This window comes from Oratosquilla oratoria, chromosome 15 (assembly GCF_046742065.1).
Source record: "Oratosquilla oratoria isolate Oo_2021 chromosome 15, ASM4674206v1, whole genome shotgun sequence".
Taxonomy (NCBI): Eukaryota; Metazoa; Arthropoda; class Malacostraca; order Stomatopoda; family Squillidae; genus Oratosquilla; species Oratosquilla oratoria.
The window spans coordinates 44,527,187-44,547,936 of NC_134791.1; the positions used below are offsets into that span (position 1 = coordinate 44,527,187).

At 40.8% G+C, this 20,750-nt stretch overlaps 3 protein-coding genes across 3 annotated transcripts in view; all 3 read left to right on the top strand.

Moving 5' to 3' along the window:
• Positions 1–5,185: 5,185 nt before the first annotated feature.
• LOC143033151 (uncharacterized) lies at positions 5,186–5,680 on the top strand. The gene has a single exon (XM_076198351.1). It carries the CDS (start codon positions 5,186–5,188, stop codon positions 5,678–5,680), a length of 495 nt encoding a protein of 164 aa, XP_076054466.1.
• Positions 5,681–5,863: 183 nt separating this feature from the next.
• On the top strand, positions 5,864–6,759 carry LOC143033152 (uncharacterized). Its single transcript, XM_076198352.1, has 2 exons — positions 5,864–6,171; positions 6,327–6,759. The coding sequence occupies exons 1-2, from the start codon at positions 5,864–5,866 to the stop codon at positions 6,757–6,759; spliced, it is 741 nt and encodes a 246-aa protein (XP_076054467.1).
• A 64-nt stretch (positions 6,760–6,823) lies between these two features.
• LOC143033153 (uncharacterized) overlaps positions 6,824–20,750 on the top strand; it is a 36,462-nt gene continuing 22,535 nt past the window's right edge. The window contains exons 1-3 of the mRNA XM_076198353.1: positions 6,824–6,900; positions 7,117–7,910; positions 11,238–11,370. Coding sequence (XP_076054468.1) covers positions 6,824–6,900; positions 7,117–7,910; positions 11,238–11,370 — 1,004 coding nt within the window. The remainder of the gene's footprint in view (positions 6,901–7,116; positions 7,911–11,237; positions 11,371–20,750) is intronic.

Sequence of the window (20,750 nt, forward strand, 5' to 3'; positions counted from 1 at the left end):
AGTGAGTAGATTTCACTTCCCGCGTTTAGAGGGCGTTCCTGATTAGCCCCAGGTAAGGCATGAGGATTCCTGTTTTACCCCAGGTCAGGTTTGAGTAACGATATTATTATTATTATTATCATTATTATTACCATTACCATTATTATTATTACATTATTGCGGTTATCACCAGTCAAGCTGGTGAAGGGGTGTGTTACTTGTTGGTGCGGTTATACACGTTTTATCGTGTACACCGCACGTGGGACGGGCGCAGCTGACAGATAGTCTGTACGGTGTGGTCTAGGTGTAATATGTTGTATCAGATGTTTGTGTTTGGCGTGCAGTTTTTCTAGGTGTCTTGAGTGAAGTTTGTGTTTGTGTTGGTTGAGTGGACGGATGTTGGAAATTTGGTGTAGAGACTCAGTGGTTCTGAAGTCGCTCCATCGCGAGCCCGTGATGAACTGGACAGCGGCATTCTGAACCTTCTGATGCTCGTAGTTATTGGTGGCACATGTCAGCTGGCTTAGTCCCGGGGACTGGCACAGAATCGGTCTGACGAGGGCTAGGTACAATCGACGTTTGGTTCTCAGTGTTGCAGTTTTGAAGCGTCTGAGCTTACCCAGCACAGCCCTAGCCTTCGCTCCCTGCTTGCAGAAGTGTGGGGTCCAGGTAAGGCCACTATCAAGTGTGCTACCCAGCACACGGGTATGGTCCTTCGCTGGGATGTTTGTGTTGTTTATTTTAAGAGGAGTGTTTGTGATTGTTCTGTTGGTTCGTTTGCAGCGGAAGTGTACAGCATTGCATTTCGACGCGTTGGTCTTAATGCGCCACTGTTGCTCCCACGCGTGTGCCCCGTCTAGGATGTTTTGCATTACGTGTAACGCTCCCTGCAGCGTTTTGTGTCTGCTTATGTGGTTAGTGTCGTCCGCATACGAAAGAGTTAGAGCCTGGTTGCGAGGATAAGCCGGCTCTGGCAGGTCATTCGTATATAGATTGTACAGAGTGGGGGCAAGGACTGACCCTTGCGGCACTCCAGCCTTCGGCACAAAAGGTTGGGACAGACAGCCCCGCCACTTTATTCTAATTGACCTGTCGTCCAGGTAGTTGCAGAGCAACCTTGTGAACGGCAGGGCAAAGTCGAAGTTGTGGTACAATTTGTACTTCAGGCCTTCGTGCCAGACAGCATCGAATGCCTTCTCCACATCCTTACAAACCAAAATGGCCTTACCAGGGCGACCGTCTGGCGGTCTTTGAACCCATTGAGTGATTATGGATATTACGTCTTCTGCACCGCGCCCCGGCCGAAAACCAAACTGGCAGTCCCTCAGCACATTCTCCGTCTCTAGGTACACGGTCAGGCGGCGGCTTAAGACGTGCTCGAACACCTTTCCAAAGTACTCCAGAAGGGAGATGGGCCGATATGAAAGGGGGGCGGAGGCGGGTTTCTGGGGTTTAGGAATGAGGATGGTATGGGAGGCCTTGAATAGTTGTGGGAAGTACCCAGAGGCTAGTGAGCTGTTATATAGTGTCGTCATGTGTGAGATTATGTTGTCTGGCATACGTTTGAGTATGTGTGCATCGATGCCTGAAGGGCCAGGGGATTTTAGTTTTAGTGCCGAGATAACCCCCTTTACCTCCTCCAAAACGATGGGGCAGATAAGGGGATCATCTTCATCTAACTGAGAGAGATCAACAGTCTCGTCGGGAATGAGGTCACTACAGCTGTTCATAAATGAGTTAACACTGTGCAAGGTGCTAAAGCAATGTGGTCCTTGCACAGGATGGGGCTTAAAGACCTCACTCCATGCTGACGCCAGAAGGTCAGCTTGGTGTTGGGGGGAGTGTGCAGAGTGGTTAAGATGGTTGATGACCTTGGTGGTGGCACAGAGCACTCCTCCAGCTCACGTTTGAGGGTCCTCCAGAACTTGGAAGGGTCCTTCTCACAGGCGCCGGAGAGCGAGGCCATCAGTTGCTCCTCTTCTCGATGTGAATCGATGTAGAGGGACTTCCTCAGGCTACTCTGTAGCCAGTGCATGTCTCTTAGGATGGCTACACGGGCCTCTAGGGGTGCTTGTAATAGATCTGTAGATCTGTTTTGTAGTGCAATGCGTAGTCTGTTAGTGCGCATAGAAGCGGTGAACGGATATGCAGCGAGGAATTCCTGGAGGAGGAAATCGAATACATCATCGCGGCCTTCTTGAAGCTTGGCTACCCCAAGGGCTTAGTCCTGAGCCTAAGACGAAGAGCGGAAGAAATAATCCACACAAGCAGGTTAAGAGAAGGCAACGCCACCACAAAAACATCATACATGGCGCTTCCTAACTCTGAGAAGGTAGGAGACATTATTAGAATGTTCAGGAGCACGGAAGTAAAAGCAGCCGTAACATCGGGAACGAAGATTGGTGACATGATAAAAAGCGGGACTAAGATGAGGGGGAGAGAAGACAGCGTCGTATATAAGATCCCATGCACATCATGCGATAAAGCATACTACGGAGAGACTAAGAGGGGCCTTAACACTAGAATCAGGGAGCATAAGGCCGACCTCCGTCACCATAGACTCACCAACGCAATGGTGGTGCATGTTGACGATTCTGGGCACCTCCCACAATGGAACCGAGCCGAGATTCTACACGAAGGTATGGATAAGAAGACCAGAAAATCTATAGAAGCTGCGTACATCACCACTCGTCCGAATATCAACAATAAGGCTGGGAGCTTCACCTGGGCCAAATCTTCAGCCAATATAGCGCTTCGTGATTGGCTGTCTCAGCGGGCCAATCAGAACACAGCGCTATACGCTCGCACACCCCCTTGAGCCATAAGGCGGGTTTATAAACTCTGTATGTTTCTAGTATGCTCATTCCTTTGAGAAAGTCGTTAGACGAAACGTCAGGAATAAAAGCTTCACCTCCAGTCCATGTTTCCTTTACCGTGTCTATACAAAGATAGTCGCGTCATCATTCAGCCCACCCCCCTCCGAAAAAAAATCCCTGCGTGATCATTTTCTTTGTGATTTCTTCTTACCTTGCAATGCGAGTTAAAATAAGATACTGACGTCAGGCAGAATTAAAGTGTGTGTGTGTGTGTGTGTGTGTGTGTGTGTGTGTGTTTACCTAGTTGTATTATACGAGAAGGGGGAGTTATGCTCATAGTAACCCGTTTTTGTATCTTGTATGGTTTTTGCACACACTATTGTTTTGTCCAATTTGTTAGACATCCACCACTCTGGAAAACTATTTTCTTTAGATCTCTTCTATAACTATCGTTTATGAGTTTCTTTTCATATCCTCTTGTTTTTCTTTTATCTCACTTTAATAAGTCTTCTCTGTCAAGGACTTCCATGGCTTTCATGATTCTGTAAATGGCCAGCAGATCTCCTTTTTCTCTTTGTTTCAGGGTTAGTAGTTCCACTTTAGACAATCTTTGTTCGTATGTCAATCTTAAAAGTGTGGTGCCATCTTTGTCGTTGCTCTTTGGATTCTTTCTAATTTCTTTATATTCTTTTTTTAAGCTGGGTGTCCATAGTGTCACAGCGTACTCCAATCTTGGTCTTATCAGTGTGACTAATATTTATATATATAATACCCAAGTGTGTGTGTGTGGTGTCCGCATCGTGAGGATAAATGACGTCACGACTGAGGACCAGCCAATCAGAAGAGATATGACGTCACGACTGAGGACCAGCCAATCAGAAGAGATATGACGTCACGACTGAGGACCAGCCAATCAGGAGAGGAGACCAGAAGAAGAGATATGACGTCACGACTGAGGACCAGCCAATCAGAAGGGTTATTATATACATAGATACTTACCAAATTTTCATATTCAGTATTGAAAAGTATAGCCAACTCCTGAATTAGCGTCTATGATGCGTAGTGTTCCAAGCAACGACATGACGTCGCAATCTTCTGCATTTCACTATTTTCGCCTACTGAATAGAGGTGAGAGCTCTAAATTATATTCAATTTGATATAAACTTATTTTCTTCATGCATCTATATTTATTAGAACGAAGTTCACTTGATTGCTTTGCAATTAGTTTACGTGAAAATGCGGATGAAGCTGGAAAAAGATAAGAATTTAGGATAAATCTCGAAGACATGTTGAATGATTTTGAAGACTGATCCCATTCATTGTTATAGGTTTTTGAAGCAGCGATTATCCGAATCCACAAACGAACACAAAATCTGAACAGTGGCTCCGAAGGAAGTTTCTATTAATTTTTCTCTCTATTTGAAGGCGACTCAAAAGTTTTGAATTTCCATTCCTTTGGAGCTTTTAAGAATAATTTACTCTGACTTGGAGCCAAACAAATTTGAACATTAAAATATATAAAAGGAAACATGCAAAACCTATCTACCATCAATTAAAATGGAAACGCCTCAGGAAAGAAGAAGAAGACTTGACCGAGAACGCCGCAAAAGAAGAGCTAGAGATGCCCTATCCCGGCAACAAAGAAAAGAAACCAGGCAGCAAAGAAGATATTTGTACAACAATCATTCTCAAGAGCGGATTGACTTAATTCGAACCCAATTAAGAGTAAGAATGGAAGCTCAACGTGAACAAGAAACTGAAGAAGAAAGGGAACTGAGGAGGGAAGAAAAGAGAAGGAGAATGGCATTGTTTCTTCAAAATGAAAGGCAGCAGAAAAATGACAGACTGAACATGAACAGATTTGGCAATAATACTTACAATAATGGTGAAATGAACGTCATTTGTTCAAAATGTCAAGCCAAGCATTTTGCAGGAGAAAAGCCTTCCGATGGATTATTCAACAATTGTTGCCACAAAGGAAAGGTTATCCCTCCGTCGAAGAGAATTTCCACCTTACCTCATGTCGCTTCTATCAAATCCTGCAGATCCCCATTACTCACATTTTAAGGAAAACACAAGGAACTATAATGCTTCAGTGTCATTTGCATCAATGGGAGCTAAGATTGTACAACCGAGTGGCAGAGGACCATATACATTCAGAGTTCATGGTCAAATTTATCACAGAACATCCCATATGCATCCAAATGACGGTCAAAACAGACAATTTGCACAACTTTATGTTATTGACTCTGACCAAGCCACAGATATAAGAGCAAGAAACCCTGCTAATGTAATATCAGTATCAGAAATCTTACAAAATTTGGACTCCATTATCTGAGAGCATAACGTGTTTGCTGCAGCATTTAAAACATCACGTGAGGTTGAACTACATGAAGCGAGAACAAGCTCAGAGAGAACAACGTCCTGAGTACATTGTCAGCTTATTCTTCAATAGAGACAAAAATGCTGATAGTAGAAGATACAACCTACCAACTGTCAACGACATTGCAATGATTTTTCAAAATCCAGATGGAAAGCCTCCGTTTCATCGAGATTTCAAAGTTTATCCACGAAATGAGGATGTTCCATTGATTAACCTGAATATTCTTAGCCCAAATATTGATCCAATGACATATACTCTTTTCTTCCCTTTTGGCAAACCTGGCTGGCAACCAATGATGGAAGTTAATGACAGACAAGGCAGAAATCTTTGCCGAAGAAATGTAACAATGCTCCAGGACAAAATATCTCAAACAGCTATCAGAGGTGGTGAATTTAATCCACTTTTGCATGGAGGAAAATTATTTCAACAATGGATTGTGAATTCATATCTACAAGTTGAAGCAAATAACTTAAATTTCATAAAAACTCAGCAAAATCAATAGAAAGTTGAGGAATATCGTGGATTGGCTGATCATTTGAATAGAGCAGCAGGTGGTATTGGGCCGGTAGGACGAACTGTCATACTGCCCTCTCCTTTTCAAGGCTCTCCAAGAAACATGCAAGAGAGATATCACGATGCAATGGCAATAGTGAGGCAATTTGTTAGTCCAGATTTATTTATCACCATGACATGTAACGCCAACTGGCCTGAGATCCAGAACAATTTTCAACCAGGACAGACTGCTTCTGATAGACCTGACTTAGTTGCAAGAGTTTGTAAATTAAAACTTAATGAACTAATTGAAAATATTACGAAGAAGTATATCTTGGGAAAGGTTCTCGGTTTTTGCTATACAATTGAGTTCCAAAAAAGAGGATTACCTCATGTTCACATGTTAGTGATTTTGGACCAAGAAGATAAACCAAATAACCCTGATAAAATTGATGAATTAGTGTGTGCCGAAATTCCAAACCAACTTAATTATCCTGAATTGTATGAAATCATAAAGAAATGTATGATCCACGGACCCTGTAGCGAAATGAACCCTAACTCAGTTTGCATGGAAAATGGTACCTGTAAAAAAAAAAAATCCCAAAAGATTTTGAAATGGCAACCAGAATCAACGCAAATGGTTATCCTTCTTGCAGACGTGTTACTAGGCCAACTATTCAAATTGGAAACAATCAAGTGGACAATCGATTTGTTGTACCATACAACAAATTCTTATCCAAGAAATACAATTGCCACGTCAACATTGAGATTTGCACCTCAATTGCATCAGTGAAATACATTTTCAAATATGTTTATAAAGGTTTTGATTCAATACATGTTGCTATAGCGGAAAATCAGATGGGACAAGAGATAATATATGATGAGCTCCAACAACACCTAAATGCTCGATATGTAAGTGCTCCAGAAGGAATGTGGCGTCTACTTGAGTTCAAAATACACGACAGATCTCATTCAGTAATTCGGATGCCAGTCCACCTGGAACACCAACAGCCCGTGTATTTCCAGCCTGGAGAGGAAAGACAGGCACTTGAGAGAGCTCAGCAATGTAACACTCAATTAACAGCTTGATTTATTCTAAATCAAACATATGTTAACGCAAGAAATTTGCATTATACAGAGATACCATATCACTATGTGTTCAATAAGCAAACAACGTTATGGCAGCCCAGGCAAAGAGGCGCTGATAAAATTATCTCTAGAATGTATACTGTAAGTCCCAAAGATGTTGAAAGGTTTTGCTTGAGAATATTGTTGCTCCATGTGAAAGGTGCATTCAGTTTTTCACAATTGAGAGAAGTAACTGGAACAGAATATCCCACATTCAAAGAAGCAGCAATACACCGAAACTTGCAACAAGATGACAGAGTGGTTCAGATGCCCAAACAACTTAAGGGAGTTATTTGCACTTATTTGTGTCTTCAACAGTCCTGCCAATCCAACGGAATTATTCCATCAATTTGGAGATCAACTCATTAAAGACTTTTTGATTCAAGAAACAAGAGAGAATGCTATTCAAAATGCATTGCATGAAATACAGACCACTTTGTCACTTCATGGTTTGAACTGTCAAGATCTTCAATTGCCTGTTCCAAACCCATTGCAGGAAGCCGAAGTTCATATTCATCAAAATGAAATAATTCCTCAAGCTTTGATTACTACTTTGAACAGTGGGCATCGAGAAGCATTTGATGAAATAGTATTGGCCATAAACAATGAAGGGACAGAAAAGATTTTTTTCTTTCTCGATGGACCTGGAGGCACAGGAAAAACTTATCTCCACAATGTAATTGTCAGATACCTAAATTCACAAAACAAATGTGTTTTAACTTATGCTACTACAGGAATTGCTGCTAATCTACTAACAAATGGACAAACTGCCCACAGTGGATTTAAGCTCCCTATCCCATTGTTGGAAACTTCAACATCAAGCATGAGAATACCCGCACCGGAGTCTAAGAAAATAAAGAAAGCGTTTCTAATCATCATTGACGAGGCTTCAATGCTATCAGGCAATCCTTTCAGAGTGATAAACAATCTACTTAAAGAAATAATGAATTTGCAAAGGCCGTTTGGTGGAAAAGTCTTTCTCTTGGGAGGTGATTTCAAGCAAACAGCTCCAGTTATTCCCAGAGCATCGGATGCAGCAATCATTGAATCTTCTATTAAACAATCAAATCTTTGGAGATTTGTAACAAAGCTGTCGTTAACAGAAAATATGCGTATTGTTATGACTCAGGCTGGAAAGATATCTGTTAACCACAATGGCATACCGAGTGCCCAAGCCACAACAAAGTTAGAAGGGGGATATAGAACGCATCAGACATTTGGTACGCCAAAAGACAGGACAGTATTAACCATTTAATATTTCAGTATGAAATATTATCAAACATACAACATGAATTAACAAAACAATAATAACATTAATCCTAACACACAATAGGAATACACGGGGGAATGAGATATGTAGTAGATTTGAGAATGGGTAAGACTGAAACCTGGCACGTCGAGTCGTCGGTTGTCCAAGCAATGATTTTTCTTCAATCCAGAGGGGGCGAAGCTGGCAGCTAGCTAGAAGCGAGTCTGTCGAGTGTGGTCTAGTCTATTAAATTCGGGAGTGAAGCTCCCACGGGCTTTTAAAGTGAGCCCGTTTGGAGGGTGATTTGTACATATGAGTGTGTGTGGGCCCAACCACACACACTCATACATTCACAAGATGTGCACACGCATACAAAATGCGCATGCACATCTCAGTGAATGCACCCTTCAAAATGTAGCTGAATATTGATATTAGTGAACATCTAACGTATATAATGTAAAGGAAGGGGGGGTGATTCATTGTATGAGTGTGTGCGTCTGCACATCGCCATGAATTCACCCTCCCGGACATGAACATACATATGAAAATTAAAGGGGGGGCTGACACTCCACCAGCCGACGCAGTTCAAACAGACTTAAGTGGCTGCATAGGCGGCGCACAAGACCCTCAGATGTTGTCGGAGGCCCTCTCATCAGAAAAGCAGTTGCGGGGCAATGCTTGAGGTAGTGGTCAAGGGTGGCTTCGGGGTGGCGGCAATGATGGCATCTGCTCCCTTCGGTCGTGGCGTTGGTCTTGATTTGCCAGAAACAACGGTCCTCCAGCCGCAGACGGAAAAGCAGAGTTTCCACTTTTCTAGGTGTGGAGCGAGGAAGTACAAGGGGCTCGTAGTCTGTGACTGCCCTGTACCACCTCGCCCTCTCTGACACCTCTGCCTCCAGTCTGTGCTTGAGGAACCGTTGTACCTGGTTAAGAGCCCTGGTGCGTAGGCGCAACTGATTTCTGCTGAGAGGGACGACAACATCGACTTCAGGTCTTTTGCGCGCCGCTTCTGCTGCGGCGTCGGCTAACTCATTACCTGGGACACCTACGTGGCTTGGCACCCAGTTGAGCGTAACACTCCTGCCTTGCTGATGCAGCTTCAGCAGGAGTGCTAGGATGGAGGTCAGTAGGCGTACATTGTCGCTGGGCTGTATCGATTCTAAGCTGCCTAGCAAAGACTGTGAGTCCGTGTGTATCACCACAGGACCAGCTCGAGATATTAGAGCATGCTCTAACGCTCCTTGGACCGCTATGGCCTCAGCTTGGAGAGTGGACGCATGATCAGATACTCTCCTGCCGTAGGTCAAACCATCCGTCACAAAAGCAGCCCCCGCACTGCGAGGCCTGTTGGGGTCTACGGAGCCATCCGTGTAATAGACCGCCGTTCCAGGTCTCGACAATGCGCGGACGCCTTGTAGGGCCTGCGCTCGTACTCTTTCCTGGTCACATAACTTCTTCTTACTGGGAAGCTTTGTGACAACGAAAGTTGCAGGTATCGACAGCCATGGTGGTGGGGGCTTGAACTCTGGATGTGGAGAGTCCCTACCTTTCTCAAGGAGAGTGCTGGTGAGCTTGAAGGAGTCCAGGATCCCTGCCGCCTGTGCCAGCCAGGTATCGGAGTGGATAAAAGTACCCAACCGTCCCAGAGCTGTCACAAGGCTCTGACTCAGCTCAGTTATCCTGGGGCTCTGGACCAACTTGGCAAGAAAGTCGACCTCCAGCCTTCTGACCCGTGATGTTAATGAAGGCAACGAAGCCTCCATTCGGAGGTTAACGATCTTAGTCCAAGGTTGAGCTCCTAGGATAATCCTTGCTGCGGCATTTTGGCAAGGCTCCAGGTCTTCAAGCTTGGCAGTCGCCACATTTATGAGAGCTGGGGCAGCGTAGTCCACCAGACTGCGGACTGCGTGCACATAGAATGTGCGAAGGACCCGATGCGTGGCACCGAGTGCCTTCCCCGTCATTGCTCTCATAACTGTGGTTCTTGCCTTCAGTCTCTCCTTGAGATAGGTAAGTTCCCTCTGAAAGGTGAGCCTCTCATCAATCCAGACCCCCTGGTACTGATACTGGGTACCCAGTCCAGCCTAAGGTCCTGGATGGTGAGGTGCTTCCCCTCTGTCCTGAGTCTCAGTGCCATAGCTTTCGACTTTGTAGGGGAGATCTTTAACCCCAACCTGCTACATTCCGTCGCCACAGTGCTTAAACAGCGCTGAGCCCTGTTGAAGCACTGCCGTTTTCCAGTAATTAAGAGCGCAATGTCATCTGCATAGCAGATGACCTTGCACCCCTGTGGTAGAGGTAGTTCCAGAATGTTGGAGACGAGCACATTGAACAGAGTGGGGCTGAGGACCCCCCCCCCCTGTGGAGTGCCATTCTCCAACATTCTGGCCTCTGATATGTGACCTTGAAAGCGTACTTTCGCAGACCGGTGACTGAGATAGTCAGCAATCCAAGAAAACAGCTTGCCTTTTACGCCCTTGCGAGCAAGGGTGTCTAATATCACAAGTGGACTGGCCAGCTCAAACGCCTTTTCCAAATCCAAAAAGACCACAATGGACGGTGTTCCACTGACAGCATTGAGGAGTGTTGCTATACTGTTTGCTGTGCCAGTGCCAGCAGCCTGTTTAGCACCATCCTCTCCGCTGTCTTCCCCATGCAGCTTGTCAGGCTGATGGGGCGGTAAGCACTAGGTTCCTTTGGCTTTGGAATTGGCGTTATGATTGCCGTCTTCCAGGCTGTTGGTAGCTTGCCAGTCCTCCAAGACGCGTTTATCACCCTTAGAAGTGCCTCGTCACCCGCTGGCCCAAGGTGGGCCAGCATGGAATAGGTGACGAGGTCCTCTCCAGGTGCCGTGTCTGAGCTGGTCTTGTGCGTGACCCGTAGCTCCTGAAGCGTAAAGCTAGTATCAGTATCATCCGAGTCGAGTGTGGGGAATGCCTAGCTTTATATAGGGGAACCAGGCTGACGTCTGGGCCTGTGATTGGCGGCTGAGGATAGGTATCCAGACAACTGAAGTGGGGGGTGGAGGAGGAGGCCGACTGCTTGTTTCTTCGGAGTGTAGTAGAAAGGGTATCATTTAGGTAAATGGGTACTTTGACACCCGGATGGGGTACCGTGTCACCTGGCTAGGGGTAATATCGTGACAGTATTGAAGGCCAACAGGAGTTCAACAGATGGCTTATTGCAATAGGAAATGGGACAATATCTGATGGTGAAGAGCATGATAATGACTTAATTGAGATCCCGCAACAAATGCATTCATCAGGCAATATTGTGCAGGACATCTTCGGTTTATTGTTGATACTAATGGAGAAATCGAAGCTGTTAGTGGGAAAATCATTCTTACTCCAAAAAACAATTATGCTCTTCAGTTGAACAACAATGTTTGGGACTTAATTCAGGGGGAAAGCACATTATATACAAGTGTGGATTCAGTAGGATATGATAACAGAAAGTGAAGCTAATTACCCCGTGGAATTCCTAAATTCTCAAACGCCTTCTGGAATGCCTCCACATGTACTCAAATTGAAGAAAGGTGCAATCATAATGCTTCTACGTAATTTAAATCCAAGAAAGGGATTATTAAATTGAACAGTCTGATCATTATATCACTAAATGACCTGTATATTCATGGTAAAATAATAAGTGGGAGCAAGAAAGGAGAAGAAGCATTCATGCCTAGAATCGATTTAACCCCAAGTGATGCATCTCTTCCTTTCAAAATGACCCGCCGACAATTTCCAGTGATCACAGCTTTTACCATGACGATAAACAAGTCACAAGGACAAAGTTTCAACAATGTTGGCCTCTACTTACCTTCACCTGTCTTTAGTCATGGCCAGTTGTACGTTGCACTCAGCAGATCGAGCAACATAAATAATCTAAAAAAATTTAGCAGAAAATTCTATTGTCGGAGATAGTTTTGATAAGAAATATTGTTTTGAAAGAACTTTTGCAATAAAGGATTTTGTGTTCATATATTGCTTTGTGTATATATTTTGTACATATTTTTTTTTTACTGGAATAAATATTTTTGTGTTCATAACCTGAATTTTCTTATATTTTCTGCACTTTGATAAAAAAATATTATTTTGCAAGAACTTTTGCAATAAAGGATTTTGTGTTCATATAATGCTTTGTGTATATATTTTGTACATATTTGCTTTGTTTTTTACTGGAATAGATATTTTTGTGTTGATAACTGAATTTTCTTATATTTTCTGCACTTAATGATCGGAAATTTAATCTATACCATTATATGACATTCAAACGTGTGATATTAATCCCGTTATTTTAACGGGCGTACACACTAGTTTTTTTTTTTTTTTTTTTTTTTTTTTAATATTACTTCATCCAAGTAATTAAACGCCATCTTAGTAAATTGTAGGTTTCTCCAACTATTTTGTTTATATGCTTGTCTGGTGACATGTCTTTGTTAATAATTGCTCCTAGGTCTTTTTCAGAGCTAACTTTTTTTACTTCCTTTGTACCAATTTTATATTGTCCTGATATATTTTTTTTTCCAAGCTCCATTATACTACATTCCTTGATGTTGAAGTTCACTTCACACTTTTGGATCCATTCCCAGACTTTTTCCAGGTCTCTCTGCAGTAATTCAGTCTTTTACAAAGGAGGATTACAAAGGATTACAAAGGCGGAGCATGCCGACAGGAGACCTTTTATTCCATATCTAGGTCGGATGCGAAAAATCGTAATAATGATAAACAAATAAATGATTAAATAACTAAATAACTAAACAAAAATTATAGTAATGTAAATAATAAATAAAATAAATAAATGCATAGGTATAGTTAAGTAATAAACAAACAGGTAAATAGTAAATAATAATAAATTGACATATAACTAATAATGCGAGTAAATGAGAATCAAGCAAATGATAATAAACAGACAAATGATAACAAAACATATAAACAAATAATGTAAACTAAATTATAGTCATTACAGGATCTTGCTTAGGTGGTTCTCAAAATGATTCATAAAGCTATATTGCACTGCCTCTGCAGGAAATTTATTCCATACATTAACTATACGGTTGGCGAAGTTGTTTCTACCCACTTCCAAATTAAATCTATTTCCGGACAGTTTGAGACCATTGTATCTTGTTTGATTATATAACGAGATAAGTGGATAAGATTGAGGGTTCTTGTAAAGAACTGTGTTTACAATTTCTATGAGGAACTGGTAGCATAATTAATCAGGATCATGCTGGTCTTGCATTCCTCTCCAATTCCCAGAAGTGACTTTTACCTGCCCTAACATTTCAACCACATAGGGCAAGGGTGATGACTTAACCCAAGCTATACACCTGGCATAGGCTTCTCACCTTCTATGAAAAGGATTTTGTTTTTTGTGTGCAATGTCTACTTTTGTGCTTTTAGTGTATTCTGTTATTCTCAGTGCTTATTTTGTGCAGTTTGTGAGGTGTTTACATTTGTTTTCCAAATTATTGCGAAACATCTTAAAATTGGTTTTATCTGTTATTGATGTATCCACCTTAAGATAATTATATATATATATATATATATATATATATATATATATATATGTATATGTATATATATACATATATATATATACATATATATATATATATATATATATATATATATATATATATATATATATATATGTTAATCTTCATCAAGGTTTGTACAAATTAGATAGTTTTATTTCTCATGAAATTTCAAAATTGTTTGAATTGTAATATAAATTATGAGCAGTTGTCCCATACTTGTTGGTTACCAGGACGGCCCAAACGTCCCATACTTGTTGGCTACCAGGACGGCCCATACGTCCGTCACGTGTACTTCTTCCACTACCTCTCCGAATGCCCTCTTCACTATGTCATATATTCTGTACCTTGTTTCTTCATCTTATAATTCCTTCTTTGTAACTGCACTGAAGATGTAATTACACGAAAGCGCTCTGCTTCGTTAGTTTACTTTTTCCTAGTGGTTATTTACGCATGTATATATATATAAATATATATATATACATATATGTATGTGTATATATATACATATATATATATATATATATATATGTATGTATATATATATATATATATATATATACATATATATATATGTGTGTGTGTGTATTTACCTAGTTGTATTTTACGGGAAGGGGAGCTATGCTCGTGGGGTCCCGTCTTCATATCTCATTTTATCTAAACTATTTTTAAATTCATGTATTGTTTTTGCACACACCACTTTCTCATCTAACTTGTTCCAACTGTCTATTACTCTGTGAGGAAAGCTGTTCTTTTTCAAATCTCTTCTATAGCTGTCTTTTTTTATTTTCTTTCCGTGTCCTCTTGTATTTCTGTCATCCCATTTTATCAGATTCTCTCTATCAGTAATTTCTATGCCTTTCATGATTCTGTAAATAGCTATCAAATCTCCTCTCTCTCTTCTTTGCTCTAGTGTCTGTAGTTTAAGTTTTTGTAGTCTCTCTTCATATGATAGTTTTGAGAGTGTTGGTGCCAATTTTGTAATTGCTCTTTGTATTCTTTCAAGTTTTTTTATACATTTTTTTGTACTTGGTGACCATATCGTTGCTGCATATTCCAATCTTGGTCTTATCAGGGTGATTAGGATTTTCCTCACCATTTCTTCATCCAGGTATGTAAATGCCACTTTGATTGTTCTTATTAAATTATAAGTTTCTCCAAAAATCTTATTTATATGTTTCTCAGGTGACATATTATTCATAACAATGACTCCCAGGTCCTTCTCATTTTCTACTTTTTTTATTCCTTCTTCTCCCAAATTATATGATCCTGTTATTCTGTTTTTGCTTTTTCCAAATTCCATTATACTACACTTTTTTGTATTGAACTCCATCTCCCACTTCCTACTCCATTCTTGTACTTTATTTAGATCTCTCTGTAGTGATTCACAATCTTCTTCAGTTTTCACTCTTTTCAGTAGTTTTGCATCATCTGCAAAGAAGCTCATATAGCTTTCAATTCCTTCATCCATATCATTAATATATATAGCAAACATTATTGGGGCCAGAACTGTTCCCTGCAGGACACCGCTTATTACTTCATTCCATTTTGAGTGCTGGTCTCTTATCACTACTCTCATTTCTCTTTCTTGCAAAAAGTCTTCCATCCAATTTAGCAATTTACCTTGTATTCCTCCTTCATATTCTAATTTCTTAAGCAACTTCTTATGTGGTACTTTGTCAAAAGCTTTTTTTAGGTCTAGAAATGCACAATCAGCCCATCCATCTCTTTCTTGTATTATATCTATTAGCCTTGAATAGAAACATATTAAATTGGTGACGCATGATCGTCCTTGTCTGAATCCAAATTGCCTTGGATTTAGTACGTTGTTTTTTTCCAAGTATTTTACCCATCTACTTTTGATAATTCTTTCACAAATTTTTGCTATTGTACTTGTTAGAGAGACTGGTCTATAGTTGGTAGGTTCTTCTTTATTTCCTCCTTTATATATAGGTACTATATTTGCTTTTTTCCAATCTTCTGGAACTTTTCCTTCTTTTAAAGAACTGCTTATTATGCTATGTATTTTGTCTGCCAGTTCATTCCTGCATTCTTTCAGAATCCAGTTTGCTATTTCATCTGGCCCATGCGATTTTCTGACATCAAAATTACCATAGTGTGTCAATATTTCATTCTTTGTTACTTCTATTTCTTCCATAGGGGGGACTTTTTCTTTCCACTCAATCTCTTCAGGTTGTATATTTTCCCTTGTAAACACTGATTTAAAATGTTTGTTCATAATTTCTGCCATTTCCATTTCCTCAGTGTATTCAACTCCTCCTTGTCTTAATTTCTCCAAGTCTTGTTTGTTTTTCAGTTTATTGTTTACAAATCTGTAAAATAGTTTTGGTTGATCTTTACACTTTTCTATAACATCTTTTTCATATTTTCTTTTTTCCTCTCTGCACTTTTGTACATATTCATTTCTATAACCAGTATATATTTTCCATTTTTCAGGTCTTCTGTCTTTTTTCCATCTGGTCCAGGCTTTGTCTCTTTTGTCTTTTAACTTCCTACAACTTTTGTTGTACCAGCATTTTACATATTCTTTTTCTTGTTTTTGTCTTGGGACATACTTTTCCACTCCTTTTTTGTAAATTTTTGTCAAAATATTCCATTTCTCTTCCACTGATGTTTCTTCTTTGTATATTTCTTCCCAGTTTTCTTGTTGGAAGAATTCTCTTATTTTATCAAAGTTTGTTTTTTCATACATCATTCTTCCTTTTCTATATTGTTCATTTCTTTTCATATATTTTTCTTCATTAAGTTCCAGTTCAATCAATATGTGGTCACTTTTACCTATTGGTGTTTTATATTCAATCTTGTCCACTATTCTAGGTTCAGATGTAATTATTAAGTCTAGTCTCGATGGTTCTTCTTCATTTCTATACCTAGTGTTCTCTTGTATCCATTGTGTCATTGAATGGTCAGTAATCATCTCAAGTAGAGCATTTCCCCATGAGTCATCACCACTCTTTACTGTCATTTCTTCCCAGCAGATTTCTTTGCAATTAAAGTCGCCCATCATAACTATTCTTCCTCCGTCTTCCATTATTTTAGTTAATGCTATCTTTGTGTCCTCTAACATACTTTTATGTTCACTCTCCTCCCATGAGGCTGTTTTCGGAGGCACATAATTGATCACAAATTTTCTGCTCTTCTTATCTCGGTCTTCCACTTCTATCATAATCATCTCTACTGTATTCTTTCCATATATGACACCTTTCACGTTTATATCCTTCTTAGTCAGGAACATAACTCCACCCCCTTGTTTTTTCTCTCTGTTTCTAATCCAATAATTGTATGCATCATGTCCTACACTGTTGGGTGGTAGTGGGCCTTTTAATTTTGTTTCTACAATTCCCATTAAGTCCGGTTCTTTTTCTTTCAAATAATCATTCAGTTCATTCAATCCTGTTATCAATCCATCTATATTTGTGTAAGACGCTCTTAGTTTTCTGCCACTTCCATTGTGTTCTCTGTTTCCCTTATGTTTTTCTTTTGTATGTCGAACTGCTTTATTTTCATGTTCACTACTCTCCAATAGAATCTCTCTTTCTCTGACTCCGTTCTTTCCTCGTTTTTTGCCTTAGCTTCAAGTCTTTTCTGCTTTTCTGCCTCTCTTTCCTCCTTATTCATTTCTCTTTTTATCCATACCTTTTTATATTGATCATTTGTTGCTAGTTTCCCTGTTTTGGATAGAATTTTCTCTGCCGTTGTTTGTGACCTGAATTTAATCTTAATTGGTCTGGTCTTATCTGTACTATATTTTCCAAGTCTGAATTTTTCCTCAATTTCCTTTATAATTTCTGGTTCATCTTCCTGGACTAATTTTAATAAACTGCTTACTCTTTCATTTTCCTCCTTGATTCTTGCGGTTCTATCTGGTTTATGTTTCTCTTCCATTCCTAATATAATTATACATTTCTTTTTGTCAGCTAATTCTCTTACTATATTCTCCTTCTGTCTCATCACTTTAATAACTGAGTCTTCATTATGTTCTTTCAATTGCTGTTTGACTATGTCAGTGAATGAAACCTTATTCCCTTCTTGGGTTGTTCTCCAATTTTTAGCTTCTTTAGCTATTGTCTCTCTGTTTTCATTACTATTCTTCTTCAATTTCTCATTCTCCTCCTTTACATTTCTTAACTGTCTTTTTAGGTCCTCTATTTCATCAGTTAAGTTTCTGTTTGCCTTCTCTAGTTGTTCCAACCTTTCAATTCTCTGGAAAATGGAGTCAACATTACCTAACCTACTTTCCAAGTCCTCGATCACCTTATCAACTCTCTCCTCTAGTCTTATCAGTCGGGGGGGGGGTTGTGTCCCCCCCACCCTCTTTAAATCCCTGGAACATATTCTCGTCACTTTCTACTGTATTGCTCCTCTCTATACTTCTAATCTTTACATTTTTATTAGACATTTCATCATCGCTCAGTCTTTTGTTTACCTTTCGCTTGTCTGGCTGGGCCAAGTCTACTCCCTCCTCATTTCCTTCCATTTCCCTCAGTAATCCCTCCCCTTTTCCTCTTTCCCTACTTTCCCACTACTACACGAGCAATTTCCCCCCCACCCTGTAAAAACACTAGGCACTTCTCTTTGCGTTGGGATCCACAGACTTCAGTTTTCTTCAGAACGTCATCCAAGCCGTCCATTCGCTGAAGTGTGTGTGTGTGTGTGTGTGTGTGTGTGTGTGTGTGTGTGTGTGTGTGTGTGTGTGTGTGTGAAAAGGAAAAGGAAAAGGAGGAGGAGTACAAGAAGAAGCTGAGAGAGGAGTGGGAGGGAGTGAAGAATAGGGTAGAGCTAGGAGTGGAGGAGGAATGGGGATGGTCCAAGGAGGGAGTCACAAAGTGTGCAAAGATGGTGTGTGGAACAAGAAGGACAGGAGGAAATAGAAGGAAGGGTAGTGAATGGTGGGATGAGGAAACAAAGAAGGTTGTAGAAGAGAAGAAGCGAGCTTTCACAGATTGGTCACAAAATGGGCCGAGGGAGTAAATCCAGCTCAAATGTTTCGTTTGTGGCCTCATTGTAGAACATTCTCAGTGTATGCAAAATATCCAATACTCTTTGATTGTTATACTAAATAATAAATTAATAATAATCAATTAATAGGATAGGGTAAAGGAAGAAAATATATTACACAGGATTCTTATTAGAGACAGAAAATACAAATTCACACAAAGATACAAAATATAAAAATTTGAAAATATGCATGTAAAAAAAAAAAAAATCCACTTTTTGGTTGCACGTCATCTACACTTTCTTCGTGCGTACGGTCGAGGGAAAGATCAAGCAGTAGGTCTGGCGAGGCACCATGGGGGATCCGTTGGTATCCGCTGGTCGAGGCATAATTAATAAAATGAGGTTGAAGTAATAAAGGTATAATAACATTTAAAATAATTCCCTCAAATGTACATGAAAACAAGTACAAGATTCGCTTCTATGCACTGGGCTCAATCGTCGCCTCCCATGCGAAAACGTTCGGTCTCTCTTCGTAAGAAAAGAACGATAATCATAGCATAACGTTATTTCATCAAATAAATATTTTATGCATGGAATAGTACAGTGAGATATATTGTCTTATTGAATATAAGATATTATACTTCAGAACTCCAGGAATATCATAGACTTGGGTTAAAGCTATTTGTATCCATGTTCGTACACTACAGCTTTCGACTTTCGACCAATAGAGAACTCGAACCAGAATGAAAAGTACGAATGCAGGACTACTGTAAACCGACTCTCTGTCTTGGCTTTCGGGGAAGCGTGTATCACCGATCTGGCAAAACTGCCCTTTCTGACCATTCCCACCTGCCCTGATTAATTATCGGTGGGAACTGGGAATCGAAATACGGTATAACATCAATTCCAGTAAAATTATGGTATATGGTAGACATCGTATGGTAGATGGTAGACACACACTAAATTATGGTAGAAATACCATAATTATGGCAGACAGCGCAATCTTGATGAAAGAGTATTAGGATGGTTTGGACACATGGAAAGAATGAGTGAAGAAAGACTAATAAAAGAGGTGTGGAAGGCAGATGTGGAGGAAGTGAACATGAGGGGGCGTCCTAGGATGAGATGGGTGGATGGGGTGAAGGGGGCTTTGAGGAAGAGAGGAATATCTGTTGAGGAAGGATGGGAGAGGACAGAAGACAGGGGTGAATGGAGAATGGTTGTATATGGATGATACTGTGATGCATGAGGTGGAATGGGTGGGAGGATGGGGGGTGAGGTAGTATGTGTGAGCAAAATTTGACGCAGCCCGAAAGGATTTCTCCCCGTCTTCTCCTTTTCTGCATGGGTGGACAGAGAGAGAGAGAGAGGGGGGGGGTCGCCGAATTAATGAAGTGGCCTTGCTGTGGATGTGCTGTGTCTTGCGACACTGCCTCTGACCCAGGGCAGTGGACAAGGTGCAGGGATGACCCATCATCCAGGAGGTGCTAAGATAAGAGGGAGGGTGGAGGGGTGTGGAGTGTATTTAGGGATGGAATGGGTGGGAATAGTTGTATGCACTTTTCTTTTTGGCTACCTCCCTCGTAAGGGGGAAAAGGCCTTGGTATATGTATGTATGTGTATATATATATATATATATATATATATATATATATATATGTATATATATATACATATGTGTGTGTGTGTGTGTGTGTGTATTCACCTCGGATCTGCTGCAGCCTCTGTTCGAGACAGCCAGACACCACCCTACGGCAGTGAGCTCAGAGCTCATTATTTGCCGATCTCTGGGTAGGTCTGAGACCACTCACACACCACACACCGGGACAGCAAGGTCACAACTCCTTGACTAACATCCCGTACCTACTCACTGCTAGGTGAACAGGGGCTACACGTGATAGGAGACAAACCCAACTTATCTCCGCCCGGCCGGGGAATCGAACCCCGGTTCTCCGGCTTGTGAGGCCAGTGCCTTACCAATCCGCCACCGAGCCGTGTGTGTGTGTGTGTGTGTGTGTGTGTGTGTGTGTGTGTGTGTGTGTGTGTGTGTGTGTGTGTGTGTGTTCACTATTAACCCACCATCGGAGAAAAAATGACGGAAGTATAGGGAAACTGTATATTTCGACTACTATCTGTAGTCCTCTTCAGCAGAGTGCTTACAAGAAGTTGGTACAAGTATATATGAGGAAGTGAGGGGTACATAAATGGGAT